This window comes from Stegastes partitus, unplaced genomic scaffold, assembly GCF_000690725.1.
Source record: "Stegastes partitus isolate 25-593 unplaced genomic scaffold, Stegastes_partitus-1.0.2 Scaffold236, whole genome shotgun sequence".
NCBI lineage: Eukaryota > Metazoa > Chordata > Actinopteri > Pomacentridae > Stegastes > Stegastes partitus.
Genome location: NW_007577967.1, coordinates 115,691 through 137,401, shown reverse-complemented (window position 1 = coordinate 137,401; position 21,711 = coordinate 115,691). Strand labels below are relative to the sequence as shown.

The window sequence follows — 21,711 nt, the reverse complement described above, 5'->3', positions numbered from 1 at the left end:
CTTCTCTCTCTCACTCCCCCTCACAACAAAGTAGAGAGTCAACCTGTATATGGGTTTTTGTCGCAGTTTCCAGAAAAAAAACTACAATTCTTCCTTTGACTATAGTAAAATGAAGAAATATGTGGTTAGCGTAAGCAGTGAACAGGGAATCCAAAGCAAAAAGGTAAAGCAGGATGTATCACACTGTTTGTGAGATATCCAGGTAGCATTTACTGTCCTCTGACACCAGACTAATATGAAAAGAGCTGTAATGACACTGGGCAGCTCTGTGGGACTGAACTGGGGTGGCACTGACAAAAAAAATAAAAAAATCGAGCTAGTTCTCCTGGTGAAATAAAGATGAATGAACCAACTTCACCAGCTCATCAGCCTTCTCTTCTTGCTGTTCTGCCTTCCATTAGGCTTTGTGATTGGTTGGGAGCAGAGAGTCATGGATATATGTGAATGTGTCTATGGACAGACATGTCTGAGCATCTCACACATTATGCATGAGATCACTTCCAGTCACCAAAGCTTGAGCACAGTCAGTTCTCATCCAGAACTGCCGCTTCCTCTTTGATTTTGGCTGGATTCTGCATTGTCATCCTCCTTTAATTAACCCTTGGTAACCCGCTGCTGACGACATGTCTGATTGCCTCTCCAAGGACCGACAGGCCCATCCTGGTCGGGAGGGGAGGGGAGATGAAGAGAGGGGAGGGGGAGCTGGCAGGCAGCAGCAGTGGGTAAAAGTGGAAGACTGAGGGAGTCCTTTCTTCCTTTCTCTCTCGTTTCCATCTCCTTTATTGACTCCCAGTCGAGCAACAGCTTCTAGCTTCTCAGCCAGGTGGGGTTTTGCCTCTTGTGTGGTGCTATAGGCGCCGTAGGGAGCCAGACAGACCAAAGCAGAGCACTTCTGTGACAAGACGACAGGCAGCAGCCATCCCATAAGAGGTGAGTTGACAGCAACGCTAGAAAGTACTTCTTTATACACAACCTTTGTTTGGAATCTGTACACAGCTGACGGATGCTGCTTTGTTTTGTCTGTTTTGAGTTCAGTCTGACTGTGTAGTTTGTAGTGAAAGCTCGGCTTTTTATGCTCTCCATCTGAGGAGAAAGTGAGCCTTTCACCAGCTCGGACAGGCTAAGGCAGGAGAAGAAAAGTAAAGTCATTCGCAGTGATGCTTTGGTGTTTTCTAAAGTGTAATTAGAAGGGCTGAGTGGAATTAAGTCAGATTATGGTCCAGGCAAACGAGGAGGAGTGCTTTCCAGTTTTTATGTGAGTGTGTGTGTTGATACATGTTCCAAAGTTTTCTGTGATAGTTGTCATGGTGGTTAGAAAAGGAAGGTCTTTGTTATAGCTGTTGTCTTCCTCTCAGCACTTCGGCTCGCAGCCTGTACAAAGATTTATTAAGCTGTTTCAGACACAATCTGCAGTTTTTTTATTTCAATTTAACAGGCTGCTCAACAAGTTAAATTTCTTGCCTTGGAAATGTTTCATTGTGCTCCTCTGGCCATCTGTAATGTCATTTGCTGCAGTGTGGATGTGGTGAAGCCTTTGTACGGCGCATCAGTCCTTGCGGGCAGAAAATGAATGATGTACACTTCATTTTTTACAGTATAAACATCTAAAACAACCGGTCTGAGTCCTTGAGGTGCCCAGTAAACAGATATAGAAATACAAACGGTGCACAATTAATGTCACAAGCCAGGGGCCTGAGTTAGGAGGTAATACCTCTGTTGAAAGTTCACTTTATTTGTTCATATAAACGTTCTCAACCCACACATTCAGCCTCCAATTAACTGTCAATCAAGCAGCTGCAAACACCTCTGTCTGCTTTAGCTTTGAAAAGGAGCTGTTTTTGTACACAAAAAGCAACTGAAATATAAATGATCAAAGGATGACAGAGTAGGAATTCAAACACAGTGTGTTTTGCTTGTAATTGCTGTCAAATAATATTTTCCTATCAATTTATTTTCTAGTTTCTTCTCAGAAATATAGTGGTTTCCTTATTAAGTTGAGGTTTTTTTCAGGTATTTTTTTTACGAACTGTTCCTTTATCTGAAGCTAAAACATTTAAATGAAGTGTGAAATTAAAATTTCCATAATAAAATGCATCTGTAAGTGTCAAACAGAACACGGTCGTGAATTCAAACTGGTACCATTTTGTGTCTTCAAATGCCATCACATGCAAGGTTTTTTTTTTTTTCTTCTCAGTTTTGTTACGTAAGAGGTCCTCTGAGGAACTGTTGTGCTCTCCCATCTGCAGCCATCCCACTTTCGCACCCTTCAATACTATCCCCCTCCCCAAATATTTATTAATCCCGTCATCAAAATCTCATTTGTCTCCGTCATATAGTATAATCACCAGTGTTATCCTTTGTTCATGCTGCTAATAGCATTTCCTCCTCTGGGCTGTTGAAAGAACAAGACCCAGTGTATTGAATATTGCATGAGATCATATTTGCATGGTTGAGTGGAGCTACAGCGATGCATTCACAGCATGAGCAGCTGCTGAAAATCAAGGATTTGCAATAGAATCTGCAATTAACAAATAACAGAAATTTCTATCCTCATTTAAGTCGCTTCCTTCAGCAGGTTTTTTTTTGGGCTCATGAGCACCTCTCCTTAAGCTTCTTTTGGGATGCAAATGCCTCGCTAAAGGTTAAGGCATCATCTGACGTGGAGCAGGAGATTCTTTCTTATAGACTTTACATGCTGACATTTCCACAGCAGGTCCAGGGATTTAAAAACAGGTCAAACCTTTTTATAGCACTAGTTACCATACATCTCCTTACCTCTTCGTGTTATGCAATGACTGCTAACAAGCTGCACTGTGTTTGACGTTACACTTTCAGACAGTTGTGTTTGTCCAATGAGCATAGCCATCATAAGGGGATGGATTTTGAAGGGGAGACTATTACTTGTTTCACACCATCTGCCCGTTTCATTGCCTCACTTATGAAACGTGGGAGGGGAGCCAGTATCTTCCACAGTGATCTCCGCTCAAGCATTCTGCTCTGTACAATGTTGCTTCATTGTTAATTTAAGAAGTTATGACACAAAAGTCCGACCCACCTGCCCTCGCTGTAGGGTTATTGAGTTCGCCTGTGCCATTTCTGAGGATGCACCACCACCACCGGCCCCCGCCCCCCTCGTAGGAGATGCGGTGACGCGCATGTGAAAGCGTGCCGGTCTGAGAGGAGGAGCTTGGTCCTCCACAGTTCTGCCGGAGCGACCGGAGCCGATCCAGGGAGTCGGCCTGATGAAATATTCACCCTGTTACGGTCAGGAGAAGCTCTCAAGAGGAGGAGCGCAATTTATTTTTGTTTTATTTCTGTTTTATCAACCCTTTATCCCTGGGAACTCCACCGAGCCCAGATGCTGTTCCGCAGTAGTCCCAAGCTTCGGATTCACACAGACAAAACACAGTCATCTATTACTATTTGCTGGACAGCTTCACTGCAGCAGCTGTTGGACTGAAGGTGAAATAAGAAAAGTTTTTCCCCGAGCTGTCTGCAGGGGATATGGGGTTGCTGATCAATACCAATGACTCAACTATTACCTCAGTGTTTGCTGAGCTATCTGGCTTTAAAAACTCATTTTATGACACTTTGTGTCGTTGGACTTTGACGGTGCTCCCTCTTTGTAAATCCAATAAACCCATATGGAGTCACTGCTGGATACTTCCTAATAGAATTTGGGGATTTTAATAAGATATTGATATTTGGGTCTTTTACGATGTTCAGTTTTTAATTATTTTGATCTTATTTTCGTTTATTTCTTAGGCTATACAGTTTACAAATAGGATAAAAATCGATGCAGCAGAAGCAGCAATAGCCTCTCATTTATTCCAAGCATTCTTCTTCCCTGTCAAAACCAACTTCCTGACCAACACTTAGGTCAGAGATTTGGTTGTCTCATACCAGCGGAGACTAAAGTAGCCTCAGCATCACTTGAGAACATTTATCGACTGTTTTTACTAATGCAGTGAGGCTTCTGAAGACCTGTATTCAGACTTAGTTTCCATTTAATCTCAAATGTCGGTCTCCATCTTGATAAAGGCTGACTGTGTAAACTCTAGAAGCAGCGTTATCTTATTGTTCCCAGGTCGCCTGCTTGACATTGCAAATACGTTTACAACCTAATCTGTCTGTTGTTTGCATTTCCATTAAGCACAACAGTTGTGCGTTTGCTCTGCTTCACTGTTTGTTGATTGCTCTCACAGAAACGGATGCAAAAGCTAAAGGGCATCATTGCTTTGTGATTATGACTGCAAGTCCTATTCAGTGTGACTCATTGTGTTAATTAAGCACAAAATTACAAAGAAATTGTTTTAATCATCTTCAGACTAATTCTCCAGAAAGAAGAATTTCAGTATCATGTTAGAGAGGCCACCCTAGGATGAAAGAGCGATCTGCTGCAGCCAGAGGACACTGTGCAAGATCATTCTCGTGTTTAGATAAGAATTGGAAGTCAATGAGCTTCTTCACAGCCATCTGCCTCTGCCTCACGTATTATGACACTAACCGTCCTCTCACTGCTCTTTCACCGTTCCCCTCTTTGTATTACCCAGGTAAATGTGCAGTGCTTGAAGTTATCAAGTCCAATTTGTTTCAGTTTGGAGAAAATTAACGCTGATGTGTAAAAATTGAACCATTTTTTGCCTTGAAAGAAGCTTGAATGGTGTTTGAGGTGCGCAATTAGGCATAAGGAGCAATCAGCACTCGTGAAAACCATCTGTGTCTTTGATCTCAGCTAAATCTTGCCTTTAAAGAGGGCTTCTCTATCAGAATTTAACACTTGGATGCTTTCTAAACCAATATTTTACACTAAATAAATAGAATTATACATGGAGAGACAGGGCTTTTTCTATGTCTGCTGACACAACATGTTTTTGGAGGGCGGCCAAGTCACTTTGGTCTGATTCATTTTGTTGGGAGCATTTACATTTGGCACCGTCCGCCCCTGTTGTCTGTCACCCAAAGGAGGGCTGGTCTCAGAGGAAGCAGCAGAGTGCAGCGCAACTCCCCGGCTCCGTCTGAGACAAGCAGCGCCGAGCAGAGGCAGAGTAACTTTAAATCAGATCGTGAAGGTGACCTGGCATTCCCTGTCACGGCCAAAACCTGAAGGCCCCACCCAGCACCAACTGCACATTTAACCTGGACACGCCGTCGTACTGCAAGAAGACACAAACAGTCAGCAGCTGTCAGGCGATGCTGCCCTCAACTCAAAACAAAGCCCCGGTGTCAGCAAAGACAGACTGAAGTGCAGATGACAGGAAATTATTAAAGGGAAGCAAGCCAGGCATATTTTAACGCCATTCATTTTTGTTTGCAAAAGCCTGGTGTGTGCAGGAAAACACTCAGTTTGACTTCTATTTGATATCTGAGCTCCAATTACAATGTTCAACAGCCTCGCTTTTTTTTTTTGCACAGAAACTGTTCTAAAGCTGTAGATGTGTGATGGCAAAGCTCAGACTGACATCTGCAGTACATTTACTTTTGTATGACAGGCTTGTGCTGTGCTTTCAGCCTCCATCTCTCCAGCACTTTTCTGATAATGGCTTTGAATTGAAGAAAAAATGAAATCTCAAAATGACAGATTAGGATGACAACATGAGAAATTGGCACGGATGTTCCACAACACAAAAGCCAATTACCTGTTTGCTTTCGTGCTTTTCTAGACAAAACATTTTTTTTTATTTTCAGCTACAAACGACTAAATGGGATGCTTTATTTTTTCCTAAATTTCTGTATAAATGGAGCATGTTGTATTTTTGCGTCAGTGTTCCACCTAAAAGCAAAGCCTGCAGTTTACAGTTCATGCAGCCATGATGAGTTACAGACCCGGTCAGATTTGGGCTCTGAAGATAAATGCTGCTCATTTTAAATCTGTCAGAAGAGCAAATCAATTTCACACTGCACCAGTGGACAACTGGGTTGCTAGGTGTCTGCTCACCACTTCATTCATTACAGGTGTCAGGTGAATATGAGCCGTCGATTAATTTTGTGTGTACTCTCTAGCACCTGCCTTTGTTACATCTCCTACTGCCGTTCAAGGCTGGCTCAAGTTAAAACGTTTGTTTCTTCATTTTTTAATGACCATTAACACTATTTATTAAAAGGATGTAATATGGCTAATGAACTCTTACGGTTATAGATTTTCTAAACAAACCTTAAGAAATCAATAACACCATTATCTTCCCTGGATAGCTACTCATCTCCAGCTCACCCACTCCTCACCCCCCCTCCCTCTTCCTCCTGTCTTCCTTTGTGAGCCTTTTAAAAATGAGTCATTATTCTCTCATTTTTTCAGGCTGCCTTCGGGTTTCATCGTCATCTGCGATGAATTATAGATGGCGAGCTTGAATTGACTTGTCGAAAAAAGTGTAATTAGCTTCTTGAGGCTGTTTCCGTTTTTGTTTTTTTCTTTTTTCTTTTAAATCATTTCAAATGAATGGTGTGTTTGGGGATCTGAAAAGTCCTGTCAGATGAAAGTCCTGTTGGATTTGTTGGTAACGGGAACCTGTTTGAATATAGCTGTAGTTATCTGCTGATGCTGATCACAGGGTTGGGCTGAGAGGACAGCCAGTCTGTTGGTATTGATCGCGCCTGAGTCCATTCATTTTTTTTGTTTTGTTTTGTTTTTACATTGAACTCTTTCGTCAGATTTGTCACACAAATCAAGGGTGGGTCTCTCACACACAAAGGCAAACACACGTGCAGATGAGCCTTGACAAGTTGGCATGGAAACCAATTAGTGCCTGTGAGGATTGTGTGTCGTTCCTGCGTATGAAAGCTGTCGCAGCTGTGGTGCTGGCTGACTGTCAGGCTGTGCGTGTGGAGATGTGTGCGAGAAAGAGGACCGTGAAAGCAAAGAAGAGCTAATATGTTATTATTGAAGATGATTTATCAGGTCTGATAGCAGAAAATGGGTTTGCAGATTAGCGAAACATATTGCAGAAGTTTTCTGCGCTGTAATTAACCAGAGTGTGCGTGGAAATGATCCATGTGCTTGTTTGAGCCATACGCTCCTCACTCAGGGGACTCTAGGTGTCTGTCTGCTTGCTGCCATCAACAGATAAGTTATAACGGCGATAATGAAGTTCCTAATGACACTAATGAGATGAGAAACTTGAAACAATTAATAAAGAAATGCCTTTTTTTTTTTCTTCCTCCAAAGATAATTCAAATAGAAATAAATCAGTGAGGCCCAAAAACAGAAGCACAGCTGTTTGATGGGACAGATTGGGCAATTACTAATGATCGACATGCAAGTCTGCCATCCTAGCTGGTGATTGGACAATAAGAAGATTATACTTCATTCAAGGGCCTTTTTTTTTACCTCAATCTCTCAGTGACATTTAGAAAAAAAGTTTTAATTAAAGTCAGAAAATCATGATGGCGTTGTGCACACAGTATGCTTGGTCGGACTGTGTAATGTAAGCTGAGTAGAATGTCGTCCTAACGAATGATATTGTCTTACCTCGTCTTCTTTTCTCTTTGTTCCTCTCCTCCTGTAGTTGGGACGACAGCAGCTCGGTGAGCAGCGGCCTCAGCGACACATTGGACAACATCAGTACTGATGATCTGAACACACCCGCGTACTCCGCCGTCAGCTCGTCACGCAAAAGCAAGGGAGCACAGGTAAGAGCACAAGCACTGACCATCTAAAGGATATTGACTCATGCTAGTGCCAGGACCGTATGTAAGTTTTATGTCAAAAAAAGTGAAGTTTTAATCAGCATTCATGGTTTCCTGAAGATGAATCCTACTGATTCTGATGATCCCCAGATGCTTTCGCTGTGGTTTTAGGTGAAGCTTCTCATCAGCTGTTGGATAGGCTGTCCTGAAATTTACTGCAGATGTTTATGTTTCATTCGCATCACCATTTTTTATCACTGCGTGACCAAATACCTGCAAAAGTATTACCATTCCTGTCAGGTTTGACATTGCTTCGGCTACATTTGGTGCTAATTAGCATGTCAGTATGCTACCACACCAACCTTTACAGTAACCTTTACTGCTCGACATGAACATATTAACATTAACACAGTGAGTATACTGTTGTGTAGAGTTATGATGTCTTTACAGTCATTATTATTTGTATTTGGGTTCGTGCCTCCTGCTTCCTCCCACCGTCCAATGACATGCATGGCAGCAGGGTAATTGGTGACGCTAAATTGACTGTCTCTCTCTTTGAGTTGGTCCTGCGATCCAGTTATTTAACTTACCACATTTTCTCACTGTTTTTCAGCCTTCTGTTGTGATACTCATTTATAGCTTACGTTACCAGCTTTACACATAAAGTTGAGTTTACTTGTGAGAAGGAATAATACTCACCCTTTGACACTTTATTCTAATCTCAGCTTGGTATTTAAAGTTATGTTTTTTTTAAAGAAAGCCTTCTTACAAAGTGGTGGTGTGGTGTTAAGGAGAAACAGTCATTTAGGTATGGAGGGTCTAATGAAAGATGCTGTAGAGTTACGGGAAATGCAGAAAGCAGGGATGTGGCCATACAAGTGAACAGAGGCAGGACAGCTCAGCTTCAGTTGTTCCCACTCCATACTTCATGTGGGTGCTATGCCACATTGCTGGATTACCCTTTTACACTTAAATAACATGAATTAAAACTGTATTTATATAGCACCAAATCAGAACATATGTCAAATCAAGGCACTATAGATAGTGAGGTCAGGACCCTACAGTATTATGGAGAGAAAAACAACAGGTCTCACTTTAAGCAAGCACTTGGCAACAGTGGGGAGGAAAATCAGTTTTAACTGGAAGAAACTGGCAAAGCCAGACTTAGGGTGGGCGGCTGTCTGCCTCGACTGGTTGGGGTGAGGGGAGAGCAGAGAGAGAAAACGCTGAGAAACAACAAACAATAAACTCTGAGCGGGTTGGTAGAGCCAGTAACTACAGACGAGAAATATGTAGCGTAACATAAAAAGACAAGCGCAACACAACAGTTACAGAAACTGATACTAAATGAGCATCAAGACATGTAATTCTTTAAAAAATAATCTAACGTTTTTATTGCCAGATCTAATAAGATTCCTTCATGAAATATTGAGTTACAAGCATGTTGGTTTAGCTTTAAACCAAGGCCAGTCGAGGTGTCGGCTCTGAAATCACAGCTGAGGGAGTTAACTACGGATGGAAGACCAGTGCTCAATTCTCCTCCGAGGCTTTTTCTCTATTCTGCCAAGTATCCTTGGCCCCTCATGAAATACTCAACAGACTGGGCTCTTAAGAGACTCTAGTGTTGCTAGGGAGACTGACCATCTGTTAAGGTAGGCTAGTTATCTCTGTTGCGTGTGTGTGTGTGTTTGTGTGGGTGTGTTTGTATGCGTCCCAAAAGCGGAGATCTGGGCATGGAAGATTCCAAAGATAGATACGACTTAGCACACAGACACAAACCCTGCTGCTCTGCTTGTTCAGGAGCTTATATTTCTTTGAGGTGATTTTGTGCGTTAAAATAATAATTTTAAAACTATAATGCCAGAGGTTTAGCTTGTTTCAGACAAAGTACTTATAGCTTAAATATGAAATCAGTTTTCCTTGGCACAGCATGACTTTTATATTGAATAGTCTGGTGTCACTTATTTTCGTTACTTCCTGTTTTGTTTGAGATTGATAACCACCTTCCCCCTTATTAATTTGTTAATTCACACAGTTTCCAACTTTCTGTACGGCACTGCAGTAATGAGCAGGTGTTCTTTAAACTCTCATCCTCAGCATGGACATTAGTTAATTTGAAATTTCTGATTCTAACCCTGCGTATCACAGTTTGCCACTTTGCTGAGCCATCTAATAATTAGTTCATGTGCTTCCTTTGACGCCCACCAACACCAACCCACAGTCCCAGAAAGGAAGCCGGTCCAAGCATGCCGAGCAGGAGGTGAGCAGCAGCTGGGCCGGAGCCGAGGACCTGAAGAAGGTGGAGGAGGAGCTGGACGCAAGCATGGATCCCAGCAGTGGCTCCTCCCGCTGGAAGACTTCCTCATCTTCCTCTTCCTCCCAAACCCAGGGCCAGTACGAGGACGCCGGTCAGAAGGCGGCTGCGCTGGCCCAGATGTCCCAAACAGGTTCATGGAGGAGGGGCATGACAGCGCAAGTGGGCATCACACCACCCAGGACCAAGGGTACGTCTGCCGCCCACAAAACACCAGGTAGGAGACGCATCTTTAACTTAACACACATGTAGTGTGTAGAAATGAAGCACACTGGGACACTGAAGTGACCGGAATACACAAAAGTCTAATTTTCTTGGATTTATGCAAGTACGTCACTCAGGAACATTAGACCCTTTGAAGAAACATCAAAAGTCTGATATTCTGGTTTTTAAAAAAGTCACAGAAAGTACTTTCTGCATATATTTCAGTGTGCTAATAGAGGCTATGAAAAAAGTATTAGAAACCAAACAGAAGAGGTGTTTTACTCTTTATGTGACCGTTATTAAATTTTAATCAGTCTTTTTTTTTTCTAGTAAGACAATCTATTAAATGTGTGTTGTCTTATTAAATCAAAGTATTTTAAAAATTAATTAGTGACCCAGCAATAGTTCAAAAGGTTCAATCCTTTTTAATTCTTGTTTTGTGGAAATGTAAGTTTAATGTGTTTCCACACAAGCATATATATGTATGATTTGATATAAAGATAAGTTCTAGTATCTTTTTGGCTGGTTTCTCATTAGATAAAACGTTTTAAAGTTCATTCATTATATATATATTACAGTTCCGTTTTCCATTCACGTTTTCTCCAGAGTGTAGTTTGCTAAAACTACATCAAACAGTGTACCAGTTCATTTAACTGTTTGATCAGCTTTTTGAACAACTACCTCCACTCAAACTTCTCCATACTAACTTTCTATTTTAATACAGTAAGACTTATCATAGGTATAGTTTATTGAGATGACTTTTTAATGAAATATTATGACGTAAGTTATCAAGAGATCATTGCAAGAAAAGCACAGGTTTAATATGTAGGTGTCACGACAGCTTAACAGTGAGACAGCAGGCACAATACCAAAACCCTGTAACTGAAGCAGCTGAGCAGCGTTCAGTCTTGTTAATTTTATTATTTACACTTGTGGTTTTCCTGCTGTGACATGGTAGAATGTTTCCTGTGACAACGGCCTTTAATTAGTTAGAATAATGTTGACACTGGATGAACAAGGTTGAAATCGAAAGTTATAAAGTGCAGCAGATTTGCTGTCTGCGGCCAAAAAATATTAGATGATTCTTTTCACTCATAGCTGTGTTTAGACAGTTGCTGTTAAATTTTCAGTCTACACAGCAAGTTGTGTTGCAGATAAGTATTGTTTTTCAATTCAGCTGAGCTGTGATAACTGAGCGTCTGGCTGTCAGCCAAAATTGACACTAATTTGACTTTTCTTGCTCTGTGGCACCACAGGTGAAAAAAACAAGTGCTTAGCCAAGAATCTGCTGAGGGTAATGTTTTTATGTTTGTGTTAATAAGTGTTCATGCAAATTGACAGGCAAAACTGATGATGCTAAGGCCTCAGAGAAGGGCAAGGTGCCTTCCAAGAGTTCAGCTAGCATCCAGCGCTCACCCTCGGATGCCGGGAGAAGTAGCGGAGATGAAGGCAAGAAGCCCCCTTCTGGCATTGGGCGCCCCCCCACCACAGGCTCCTTTGGTTACAAGAAGATCCCAGGTCCCACTGGCACACTAATCACCTCTAGTGGTGCAACACTCGCCAGCGGCTCAGCCACCCTTGGAAAAGCGCCCAAATCCTCAGCTGCCCTCGGCAAAGGCACAGGCATCAGCGGTGTGCGCAAGACCAGCTTGGATGGCTCACAGCCGCAGGATGATGGCATTCTGCTCAGCTGCAGTGGCTCCAAAGTGACCCTGCAGTACCGCTCTCTACCCAGACCAGCCAAATCCTCCAGTGGGGTGGCAGCGGGGCGCAGCGGGCACCGCTCCAGCTCCAGCAGCATCGACTCAAACGTCAGCGGCAAGTCGGCTGGTGGGGCAACAACACAAGCAGGTGCCAAACGCAGGGATGGAAAAGTGGGCTCAGACCGCTCAAGTCCCATCACCATCAACCAGACAGATAAAGAGAAAGTGGGAGTGTCAGATCAAGACCCAGCAGCAGGACTATCCACCTCCCCCAAGTCCAGCCCCACGTCCACTTCCACAGGCCAGTCAGGCCTCAGGCAGCCAGGCTCCAAGTACCCCGATATTGCTTCTCCTACCTTCCGCAGGTCAGATACACAACACATGTCGGCTGCTCTCATTCTGTCTTTGTCCCTCACATTGTGTGTTTCTGCGTGAATCAAGCATTTCACCGCATTCTTTTTCAATTCTATGAGTATTAGCAAAAAGTGATGACTTCTACAGCGCAGCCAGCCGGAGGTTGAGGGCAATAATGAGTCTTTCTATTTATTGCTTCATCTGATGTCTTTAATGCATCTATTTCAGAATTTAAGGGTGTTTTTTTTCATTATGATAAAGTTGTGCTGATGATGCTCAGTAGTGTTGTCCTGATGCAAACTTCCACAGACTTCAGTAACCGAATTTACGGATGACGTTCGTAATGGTAAAGTTTCACTATGACTTAAAAATATTCCATCATTTCTAGCAATTTTAGCCATGTTTGGATGCGCAAAGTGAATATAAGACACTTAATAAATCACATTTGAGTGCCTTCATAGAAAAATTGATTGAGCGAGTACACTTGGCTGCACAGCTAAGGGCTGCCATTACATAGATTGTTCCCTGGTGTAGGTGATAAGCCACTGCAGATGAAACATATCTTTGCCCTGAAGATGAAGGTCTGATGACTTTTCATTCAGATCAAGCAAATCCAGCTCAGCAGTCGTGATCAGAACAGACAGGAGACAGGAGTTTTCTCGGCACGCCAATCCCTGACTCATTAGAAGCATGCGTTCGGCAGGCGTGTCCAAACATCCGTCCCATCCGATCTGTCAAGCCAACCCGTTTCATGTGCATGTCTTCAAGATTTTTTATTTTTATTTTTTTTTCTCTAGCGAGTGTCACCTATACATTTTGTGTGATTGCGATGACAGACTGGGACAGGCGCAAGCAGAGTAGCAGGCTGTCTGAGCATATGTGGAAGGCAAGCAGGGTTGAGTGGCCTAACAGATTAGGTTATTTAAAGTCACAGGGATGAAACGGGCAAAGCTGTGAAAGCAGATGTGTCGATGTAAATTACTGAGAGTTCACAGCTGAAATGAGGTAGAGTTTGCTGCAAGGGATATGTTGGGAAGTGTGCTCTGTATTTTATCTGCAGTATAAAGTTGCTGTTACAGAATGTGTTGGGAGCTGTTTTTCACTGTGTTGAACTGACCCTTGAGTTTCTTGATCCTTGTGACCAATTGCAGTTTCATATGTAATATACTTACAGCCAGCCAGTGAGATAACCTCAATGTGATCCACTTTCTCAACCCCAACCCAAAGTTCTTTATTTTCCAGTTTGGATCTTGCAGATGCTCATCACTTGTTCTTTGAGCATTTCTAAATGACTACACCCACCTCTCTACCCCCAGATTGTTTGGCACCAAAGCCAGCAGCAAGGCCAGCTCTCCGGGCACGCCCGACTCTGGCAAGTGCCCCTCAATACTGGGCAGCCCCCACGGCACGCTGGCAAGGCAAGCCAGTCTGGACTCGCCCTCCTCTGGCACGGGGAGCCTGGGTAGCGCTGGCGGCCTGAGCGGTGGCAGCAGCCCACTGTACGGTAAAACCCCAGATCTGTGCACTGACTCCCCAGCCTCCAGCCCGGCCTCTGGCCTCTCCCTGCCCTCCAACGCTCGGCCCTGGCCTGCCTGTAGCTCATCAGCTGGCAGCAAGGACACACTGAGCTGCCAAAGCATGACCAGTCTGCACACCAGCTCTGAGTCCATTGATATGCCGCTGGGCCACCATGGGCCCAAGGTTACACGAACCGGCAGTGTCAAGTCCACCCTGTCTGAGGGGTGAGTAACAGGGAATACGATTGGAAAGAATCGTATTCATTGTTTCATTTGAGAACAGAGACAAAAAGGGTAGCCCCCTAACATATAGACATACAATGCAGAGGAAGCCTAAATAATAAAAATAATAATAATATTAATAATTAATAACAGTGATGATAAGTAGAAACTCATTCATTCAGTACACAGTTTGGTTGGATTTAAGTTTATTTTTCTGGCATGGTTTTGGGACAAATAAAAACAATATCATAAATCCAAATTCAAACAGTAGTTTCCTCATATCATATCACAGCATTGATTTAATGGCTCTAACGCTTTTCATTGACCACATACCAATCTTAGCAGTTCTGAAATCAGCATTACAGTTGACAATTTTACAATACTGTATTAATGTCATGTCCGATGCCATGACAGAAAAAATACCACGATAATTTCAGATCATTTCAGACTTGCATTCCCATGAGAAGTCTTCTTCAGGGTGTTTCCATTGTTTCGTCCACACACTATGCATGCAGTACATCACAGAACCTAGAATCAGGGCACACATTTATTTTTCCTCACGAGTTTAGCTGTATGTCTCAAAAATGAAACAATTAATTTAAATACTGCTTGTGTTTTGTATTTGTTGTTTATTGTATCGAGATGCATTAGAGATGTTTTTCTCCATTGTGTATGTCTTTGTGTCTGTCAACAGTCAAGTTTGTAAAATGTGACCAGTTCTTTTTCCAAGTCTTTTTTTCCTCATGTATCACAAAAACAAATGTTTTCTGGTGTTCATCTAATTCGCTCATCCTCTGTGTTTTAACAGCATGCCTCTTGACAGAAACACGCTTCCCAAAAAGGGACTGAGGTACAACACATTTGCAACCAGATACCATTTGTTCAACTCTTCTTCTTTTATTCACTCACGTAGATCATAAGAGCTCTTTGCATTTGCACGAAAATAATCACTTCGATATCAAACTTGCTTTCCGTGTCATTGTACGTGTGGCATTGTGAGGCACCACCTATAGCAATAATTCTCAACCCGGTATTCCTGTATCCTATAGGACACTAATCAAATTGCATGGAAAGAGTGTGGAAATGCTTTACTAAAACAGAAGTGGCATTTTGAACAACACCTAAATAACTTAAATAACACCTAGTTCTAGGCACTTAGTTAAAAAGCAGTCAGAGAAGTTGATTAGTTAAAAGGAAGAGATACATTTTTAGCTTAAAGTAATGGATGAGTGATGAAATAGATAGATGAGACAGATTCAAATAGTTAGATAATCGACAGTTTCAGGCTTTCTGTTTCCAGTGTAGTGTAGGACCCACACACTAAGAAGCACCCAATGCTGGAGTAATTGCTTCTTCTCTGAAAGCCCAGTGAGAGGTTCTGCAGGGGTTGTTTCATGCAGTCGAAACACGCACAACAGTTCAGGCTGCCTTAAGATGCCCTGCGTGTTCCTGGAGTGGAAAACAGCCTATAGTTAGCTAAAAGGTGTAGGTGGTCCCACATGGATTGAACATTAAGGCAACTGAATGTAATGTAGAAATGACAGATAAAGAACTAAAGCAGTTGGGTAACTGGTTGAAATATCCAAGTAATGATGAAGGAGTATTTGTGCCTGATAGGGCTGTAGTTGTACAATTGACTTTAAAGGTAGGGGACCTCTGAAAATCTTGACATTATCTTCATTGTATTCACGCTGCTGAACTAGAAGTGTTTCTCATGCACCTTTATGTTGTTCACCCAATCCTAGAACCACAGATTCTGAAATCCAGTTTAGCTGTTGACTCTCTTTAATTGAAGCACAAAGATACTAATTACACGATGAAACTTGTCTCAGGTGATCAGGCAAGAGTGTGTTTTCCATTCTGTCTGCATCTCTCAGTGTGCATCCTAATCCTATTCTCATTTTATGCAAAGTTAGGAATGTGGCGTACGCAGCCACTATGACCGAGCAGTTCTTCCTCAGCTCCATAAAATGGCCTAAACCTCCCTATAACATTTGCTCTGTTGGCTGAAGGGGGGGAGTAGAATGAATGTTTTGAATTTAGCTGGGACTAAAGGGACAAAGACAGAAATAGATTAGCCATTCATCACAGTGGCACAGGCTATGCAGGGAACAGCCTCTCCAACCAGCTATACTGCTTCAGAGAGGCTGGAAGGGGCATGCTGCTTTCAGACCATTCTTTCATTTTGATGGCATTTGGTGCTGATGCTCTTTTGGAGCCTGTAAGCATCTGATCTCATACTGCGCTTTATGCCTGTAAGAAATGATGCTCAGTTCAGACTCCAGTGTTTTCCTTTCAACAGTTTTCTGAGCACAATTTTCTGTCTGTTTACGTCTCATATGTGCCAAATAGCTCCAAATCTTTACATTCCCACCAAGAGGAGCTTAGATCCAGAGTTGCCCCCTCCAGTCACATACAGTTAATAAGTGAGTTGGTCCTGCTTATGAGCACTATGCATACAGAGTCAAACGCTGACCCTTGGATATTAAAGTCTCTTCCATCCCAACTCCAGTGAGAGACGAATGCTGGGGCATCATGCCATTCAGTCCACTCTTAGACACCCATTCGCTGGTGGAGAGAATGCGAAGCTCAGGCAGAGGACTGGAGCAGGGTCAAATGTGACAAGCGTAGTAATGGGGGCGTTGGAAGGAAGACGCCGCTGAAAAGGGATGAGTGCAAACTCAATTATCATCCTCAGAGGATTAAATATGGCCGATTGTCATGCGTTGTGATAAGGAGGCCTTCTGCTGCCAAGTTACTTTAGAGTTGGGGAGAGAAGAGATGAATGGCAGTGTCTGTGTGTTTGGCAGCTTTGAGCCTGAGCAATGTGTGCGTATATATATTTATATATATGACTGAGAGTGTGTAGACGCATGCATGTGAACATCTGTGTGGTATGATTGCATGTCTGTTTGGCGTCTGCTCACAAGCTTCTACTATGTAGCTGCACTACCACAGAACTTCACCGCTCGAGCTCCTGGAAATCTCTGTTTTGCCTGGAGTTTACAGTGTGTTTGTGGGTTTTAGGTACCCTCCGTCCTCCCGGCAGACATCTCATGAGGAAGGGAAGGAGTGGTTGAGGTCTCATTCAACGGGAGGCCTTCAGGACACTGGCAGCCAGTCTCCACTGTCTCCCCCAGGTGCTTCCTGCACTACCACTGGAAAATACCACTACTCCAACCTATGTGAGTCTACAGCAATAAACTCTAATTCTTGTATGTAAAATGTGTCTACTCTTGAAAACAATAGACATAAAAAGCATCTTTATGAAGCCCTGTATGGTTCCATGCATGAATCAATTATATCTGAGCATATCATTATTTAATGCCCAGCTTTAGATGGATTCTGCATAAATAATTGATCACTAATGCATTTTACACATGAAAAGTGTAAGAGGGTATGTGTAACCATCAGAGATATAACGTACCAGCACTGATCCTGGTTTTCTTTTCTCCTGTGTGCAGTGAGCCCCACCAACATCAGCCAGTACAACCTGCCACCAGGCAGCAGCAGCATGAGCCGCTCCAACAGCATCCCTGCCCAGGACTCCTTTGACCTGTATGGAGAAGGTCACCCACTGGGTGGCAGTGCAACCTCCCTGGAGGACAGACCGAGAGCCATCAGCCGCTCTGGCTCCTTCAGAGACAGCACTGACGAAGGTAAGACACGCTCTTGGACACACTTTCTTTGAAATGATCTGTGCTCCAAAAGTGACCCAACCTCCCTTCTGAGAAGCTGTTAGACTAATTGAACCGCCACATTCACCAAAGCAAAGTCCCATCAGCCATGGAGTGCTTTAATACCAGATTTAATGAGCTCTCACTGCGTGTTCATTCTCTGAGTGACTTAGTTGATAGGTCACTCTTTTCCAGTCTTTTTGTGAGTGATGTGAGAGGCGCTGATTGCATCCATATAGAGGTCAACTTTTTAACGGGCAAATCATGTTTGTTTGTTTTTTTTTCCATTGCTACTTAAATCTGTTCGTCTCTTACGTCATTTCGATAAGTTAGCACAACAACTGCTGATCAATCAGCCCAGTAATCAATAGCAAATGATATTAGAGAAAACATTTAAAATGATTACTCACAGTGTGAACACACGGTTGAAGGTCAAAAGTGATTTTAATCAGTGTCTGTAGCATTATGTCCAAGTTTTACATGATCACTTACTTGTTCCTTGTCTCTGTCCCACAGTCCACGGCTCGTCGTTGTCTCTGGTCTCCAGCACATCGTCATTGTACTCTGCGGTAAGTAGCTCAAGAGTGTAGATTTAGTTTTTAAAGTCCTACCTGGAAATACACCAACAATAATGACAAAAACAAATATCAAACATGTCAAATTAGAAAAAGATTGGTCATTGTTCTTTTCTTAATAACCATAATCCACCAAAAAAAAGTGATATTCTATATATGTGTATATAATACGTAACCCCAGGTATGCAGTCGTGGTGTCAGCACTCAACCCTGAGTAGTGTCACCATCTTCCTCTTAGTCTGAATGGGGTCCAACAACTAGCACCACTTACACAGAGCGGCCTGTGGAAACCCAGGGCAAAATTAGTCCACTTAGCCCTTGATACTATCAGCTGCCATTTCGAGCAGCTCCTCTTTCCTGTCTTTTGGCAGCTACACAGTAAGAGGACACTGTTTAGAGGGATTATGTTTTTTTAAAAAAATCAATCTGACACTGTAAAGAGGAGGAGACTAAAAAAGGATTTTGAAAAGCTAGGTCAAGATTCTCATTGTTGATGTGCTGAAAGTCATTACAGGACAAGTGTGCTTCACAGTGCTGCCAGGCACATCATCTGATATAAAAGGAAGCCTGTTTGTTCCCAATAGGACTGATGATAGAGTCAAATGGGTTTTGATATTTTTTCCAGCTGTTGCATTTAAGACGAGGTTAAACTGATCTTGAAGCTGTTTTAAACGCCATGTCCGCTGCAAATGTTTAAAAAGAGTAGAAGAGTTATGCCTGAAATCATTCTTTATTTCTTTTTTTTTTTAATTGAGAAAAGTCAGAAGAAAATTAGAGTATTCCAATCTACCCAGCAGTACAATGTAGTATTCAATCTCACTTTCCCTCTGAGTCAGCTCTGTCTAGTCTGTGTCTGTAGAAGCAGAGAAATAACGTTCCATAGCTGCATGCTTCCAAAGTAACTCCAGCAGATAACACTCTGGACAATTGTTCTAATAGCACAGGCAGCGCTCCAGTCGTCACGTTCAGCGAGGCGGCAGATTAGTTTTAGGAAGAAGAATCGATTACCACACACTTCTGTCTGTTTCCAGCTGCACTTGCAAGTTGCAAAGGAAAGGCCTGGATGAATGATGGAGATAGTTTTGTTTACAAAGTTTCGCCTCAGGTCGATTTAATTGGTTTGTTGTGTGGTTATCATGAACCATTTCCTATTTTGTCTTCTGTCAGATTTTATCCACTTTACCACCACTGATATTTTCTCTCCCTTTAATTTAATTTTAATTCAACTTTGGCTGGGTTTTCTTCGTCATCTTGTTCTCAGCTTTTGCATACATCTCCTGCTGTATATTTAATTTCATTTTTAAGCCGTACTTGATTGAGCACATCTCACAGAGAAAGTAATGAAATCTTCCTTAACTATGTTTGTTTCTTTCTTACAGACGGAGGAAAAAGCACACTCAGAGGTAAGGAGAGAGAACACTGTGTCCATCTGTTTGACTGCATGTTGGCTTCCTTTTAGCGCATTTCCTCTGTACTTTAACATAGTTAAAGTCAATTAGACCTTGAGGCTGTTTAGTACAACCACTGAGCAGCTCTGCAGGTGAGGGTAAGTGCCTTGCTAAGAGCAGCTCAAGGGTGGCTTGTCACCTGCCGGATTAGATTTTTGCTTTGAGTGGGATTCAGTCACACATGTCACATGCATGTTGTACTTTTCTTTCGTTGCCTGCTGGCTGTTTTTCTGTGTCTGAATGTTTTTATGTTTGAGTGTCTTTCTGGTGCTCAGCGAGACGGTCTGTCTGTCAATCAAAGCTCAAACAGTGATATTTATTGCTCATTATTTTGAACCAAAAACTGTATCAGCATATGACTAGAATTAGAAGAATAAAATTAGAATAAAACTTTATTGATCCCTTCGGTACAAAACCTCAGGGAAATTGCTACAATGAAGATAGAATGGTTCTCCAATGAATCGGTTTAACTCTATGTTGCATTGCTTTTTACAATCTTACATTGATTTCATCCTGATCATGAGTAACTGCACATCCTCACTGTGCTACATAGCTTATTTATTTACTCATTACAAAAGCTTACACGATACGCATGCTTCAACTTTTGGCTTTTTTTTTTTTTTTTTTCTCAAAAATTCCTGTTCAGTTTATCACTGATTCTTCTTTGATTTTCCCGCTCTATAGTTTTAAGTTTCTGATTTCTGTTGGAATCTCTTTTCTCTGTTCTTGTTTCTTAGTGCTGCAAGTTTGGATCAAACAGTAATAGCAAATACATTGTGCTGTTTGTTTTATTCCTGCCAGATGGAAGGAGGTTTATCATTTAGGACAGCTCAGTCAGTGCAAACTAACAATGATGGACCACAGTGACTGTGCAGTGACACACATTTGATGTGTGGCTTCATTTTTCAAAAATGTGTATATTCTGAATCACATGCTACAAATGCTGTTGCCACGGACAACGAAGAACGGCAATCCAAAGGAATCCTGAACGATTTCATTGGCGTTTTACATCTGCATCTACATCTGATCTCTTAAAATGTCAAAATGAAATGTGTTGAAAACAATATTCTCTTTTCCATTGTAACCATATCTGCAAATGCTTCATCAGTTCTATTGTCATAATAATTCATACTGACATCAGATGTGAATTATTTCCAAAAAGTTGGTATAAACATCAACACAAAAGAATCTTTTTACAACATCCTGTAAATGAGCACGAACCTCTCCAGTGTGAAAGAAACCTAAAGTACTTTCTTGCACTTGTGTTGTCCACTTTGGTAAACTGAGACATCTGGCACTTACGTTATCATACAAGAAACAATATCAGGTATTTGCAAATATTGTTTGACCAAAGTTAGAAATACTTGTCTTTATCTCTTTGCTTTGCTGCTCAAACGTCTAACCATGAGAGAACCAGTGCTGTGGCTTGTCGATAACCTCTTGTCTCTCCAGCCACATCAGTACATGCTGTTCGATGGAGGCATGCAACATAGTGTTAATTTTCACTCTTTTCTTTTCAATCAAGGGCCAAACAGTCCAAAATTCCACGGTAATCCCCCACTCTTTATGTTCACACTCACTCCAGTGTCTTTTTACACCATGTACCTGCACAGTTTTTTGACATCAAAGTTATCAACATGGGAGTTGCAAGTTCAACGCCTCTTTACATCACAATCGGTATTTCAGGAACCTTAACCAAACATTCACTTCTGCTCTTTTCTTCCCGACCAGCAAATCAGAAAGTTACGTCGGGAGCTGGACGCCTCTCAGGAGAAGGTGGCGACCCTGACGTCTCAGCTGGCTGCCAACGTGAGTTTGTTCATTTCAAAAGACGCCGTCAAAACAGCCGGCTCATTTGCATGATAACCTGCTGTCAAAGAGCTTTTATAGAAAGCATTGCCTATCGAAGCTCTGGAAGGAATATAAATCTTTAAGACGCCCACTAATTCCTTTTCTCTGTGTTTGAAGCCACCATGCATGTATTTAGGCTTTCGGTTGTTTGATTTGGTTGGTGCGTGCGTGTGCGCGTGTGTGTTTTTGTGTTTTCGTCCCTTGATGGGATGTTTTCTTGTGC

The 21,711-nt window shown here is 42.2% G+C and overlaps 1 protein-coding gene across 8 annotated transcripts in view; it reads left to right on the top strand.

The window, feature by feature from the left end:
• nav3 (neuron navigator 3) overlaps positions 1 to 21,711 on the top strand; it is a 221,375-nt gene that overhangs the window by 170,973 nt on the left and 28,691 nt on the right. For 6 of the 8 annotated variants that reach the window (XM_008281541.1, XM_008281540.1, XM_008281535.1 and 3 more), the window contains 11 exons: positions 7,503 to 7,626; positions 9,845 to 10,154; positions 11,483 to 12,209; positions 13,515 to 13,940; positions 14,746 to 14,787; positions 16,965 to 17,122; positions 17,402 to 17,596; positions 18,131 to 18,183; positions 19,569 to 19,592; positions 21,163 to 21,186; positions 21,369 to 21,446. In XM_008281541.1, the coding sequence (XP_008279763.1) occupies positions 7,503 to 7,626; positions 9,845 to 10,154; positions 11,483 to 12,209; positions 13,515 to 13,940; positions 14,746 to 14,787; positions 16,965 to 17,122; positions 17,402 to 17,596; positions 18,131 to 18,183; positions 19,569 to 19,592; positions 21,163 to 21,186; positions 21,369 to 21,446 (2,161 nt within the window). The remainder of the gene's footprint in view (positions 1 to 7,502; positions 7,627 to 9,844; positions 10,155 to 11,482; positions 12,210 to 13,514; positions 13,941 to 14,745; positions 14,788 to 16,964; positions 17,123 to 17,401; positions 17,597 to 18,130; positions 18,184 to 19,568; positions 19,593 to 21,162; positions 21,187 to 21,368; positions 21,447 to 21,711) is intronic. The other 2 variants (XM_008281536.1, XM_008281537.1) reach the window with 2 other exon arrangements.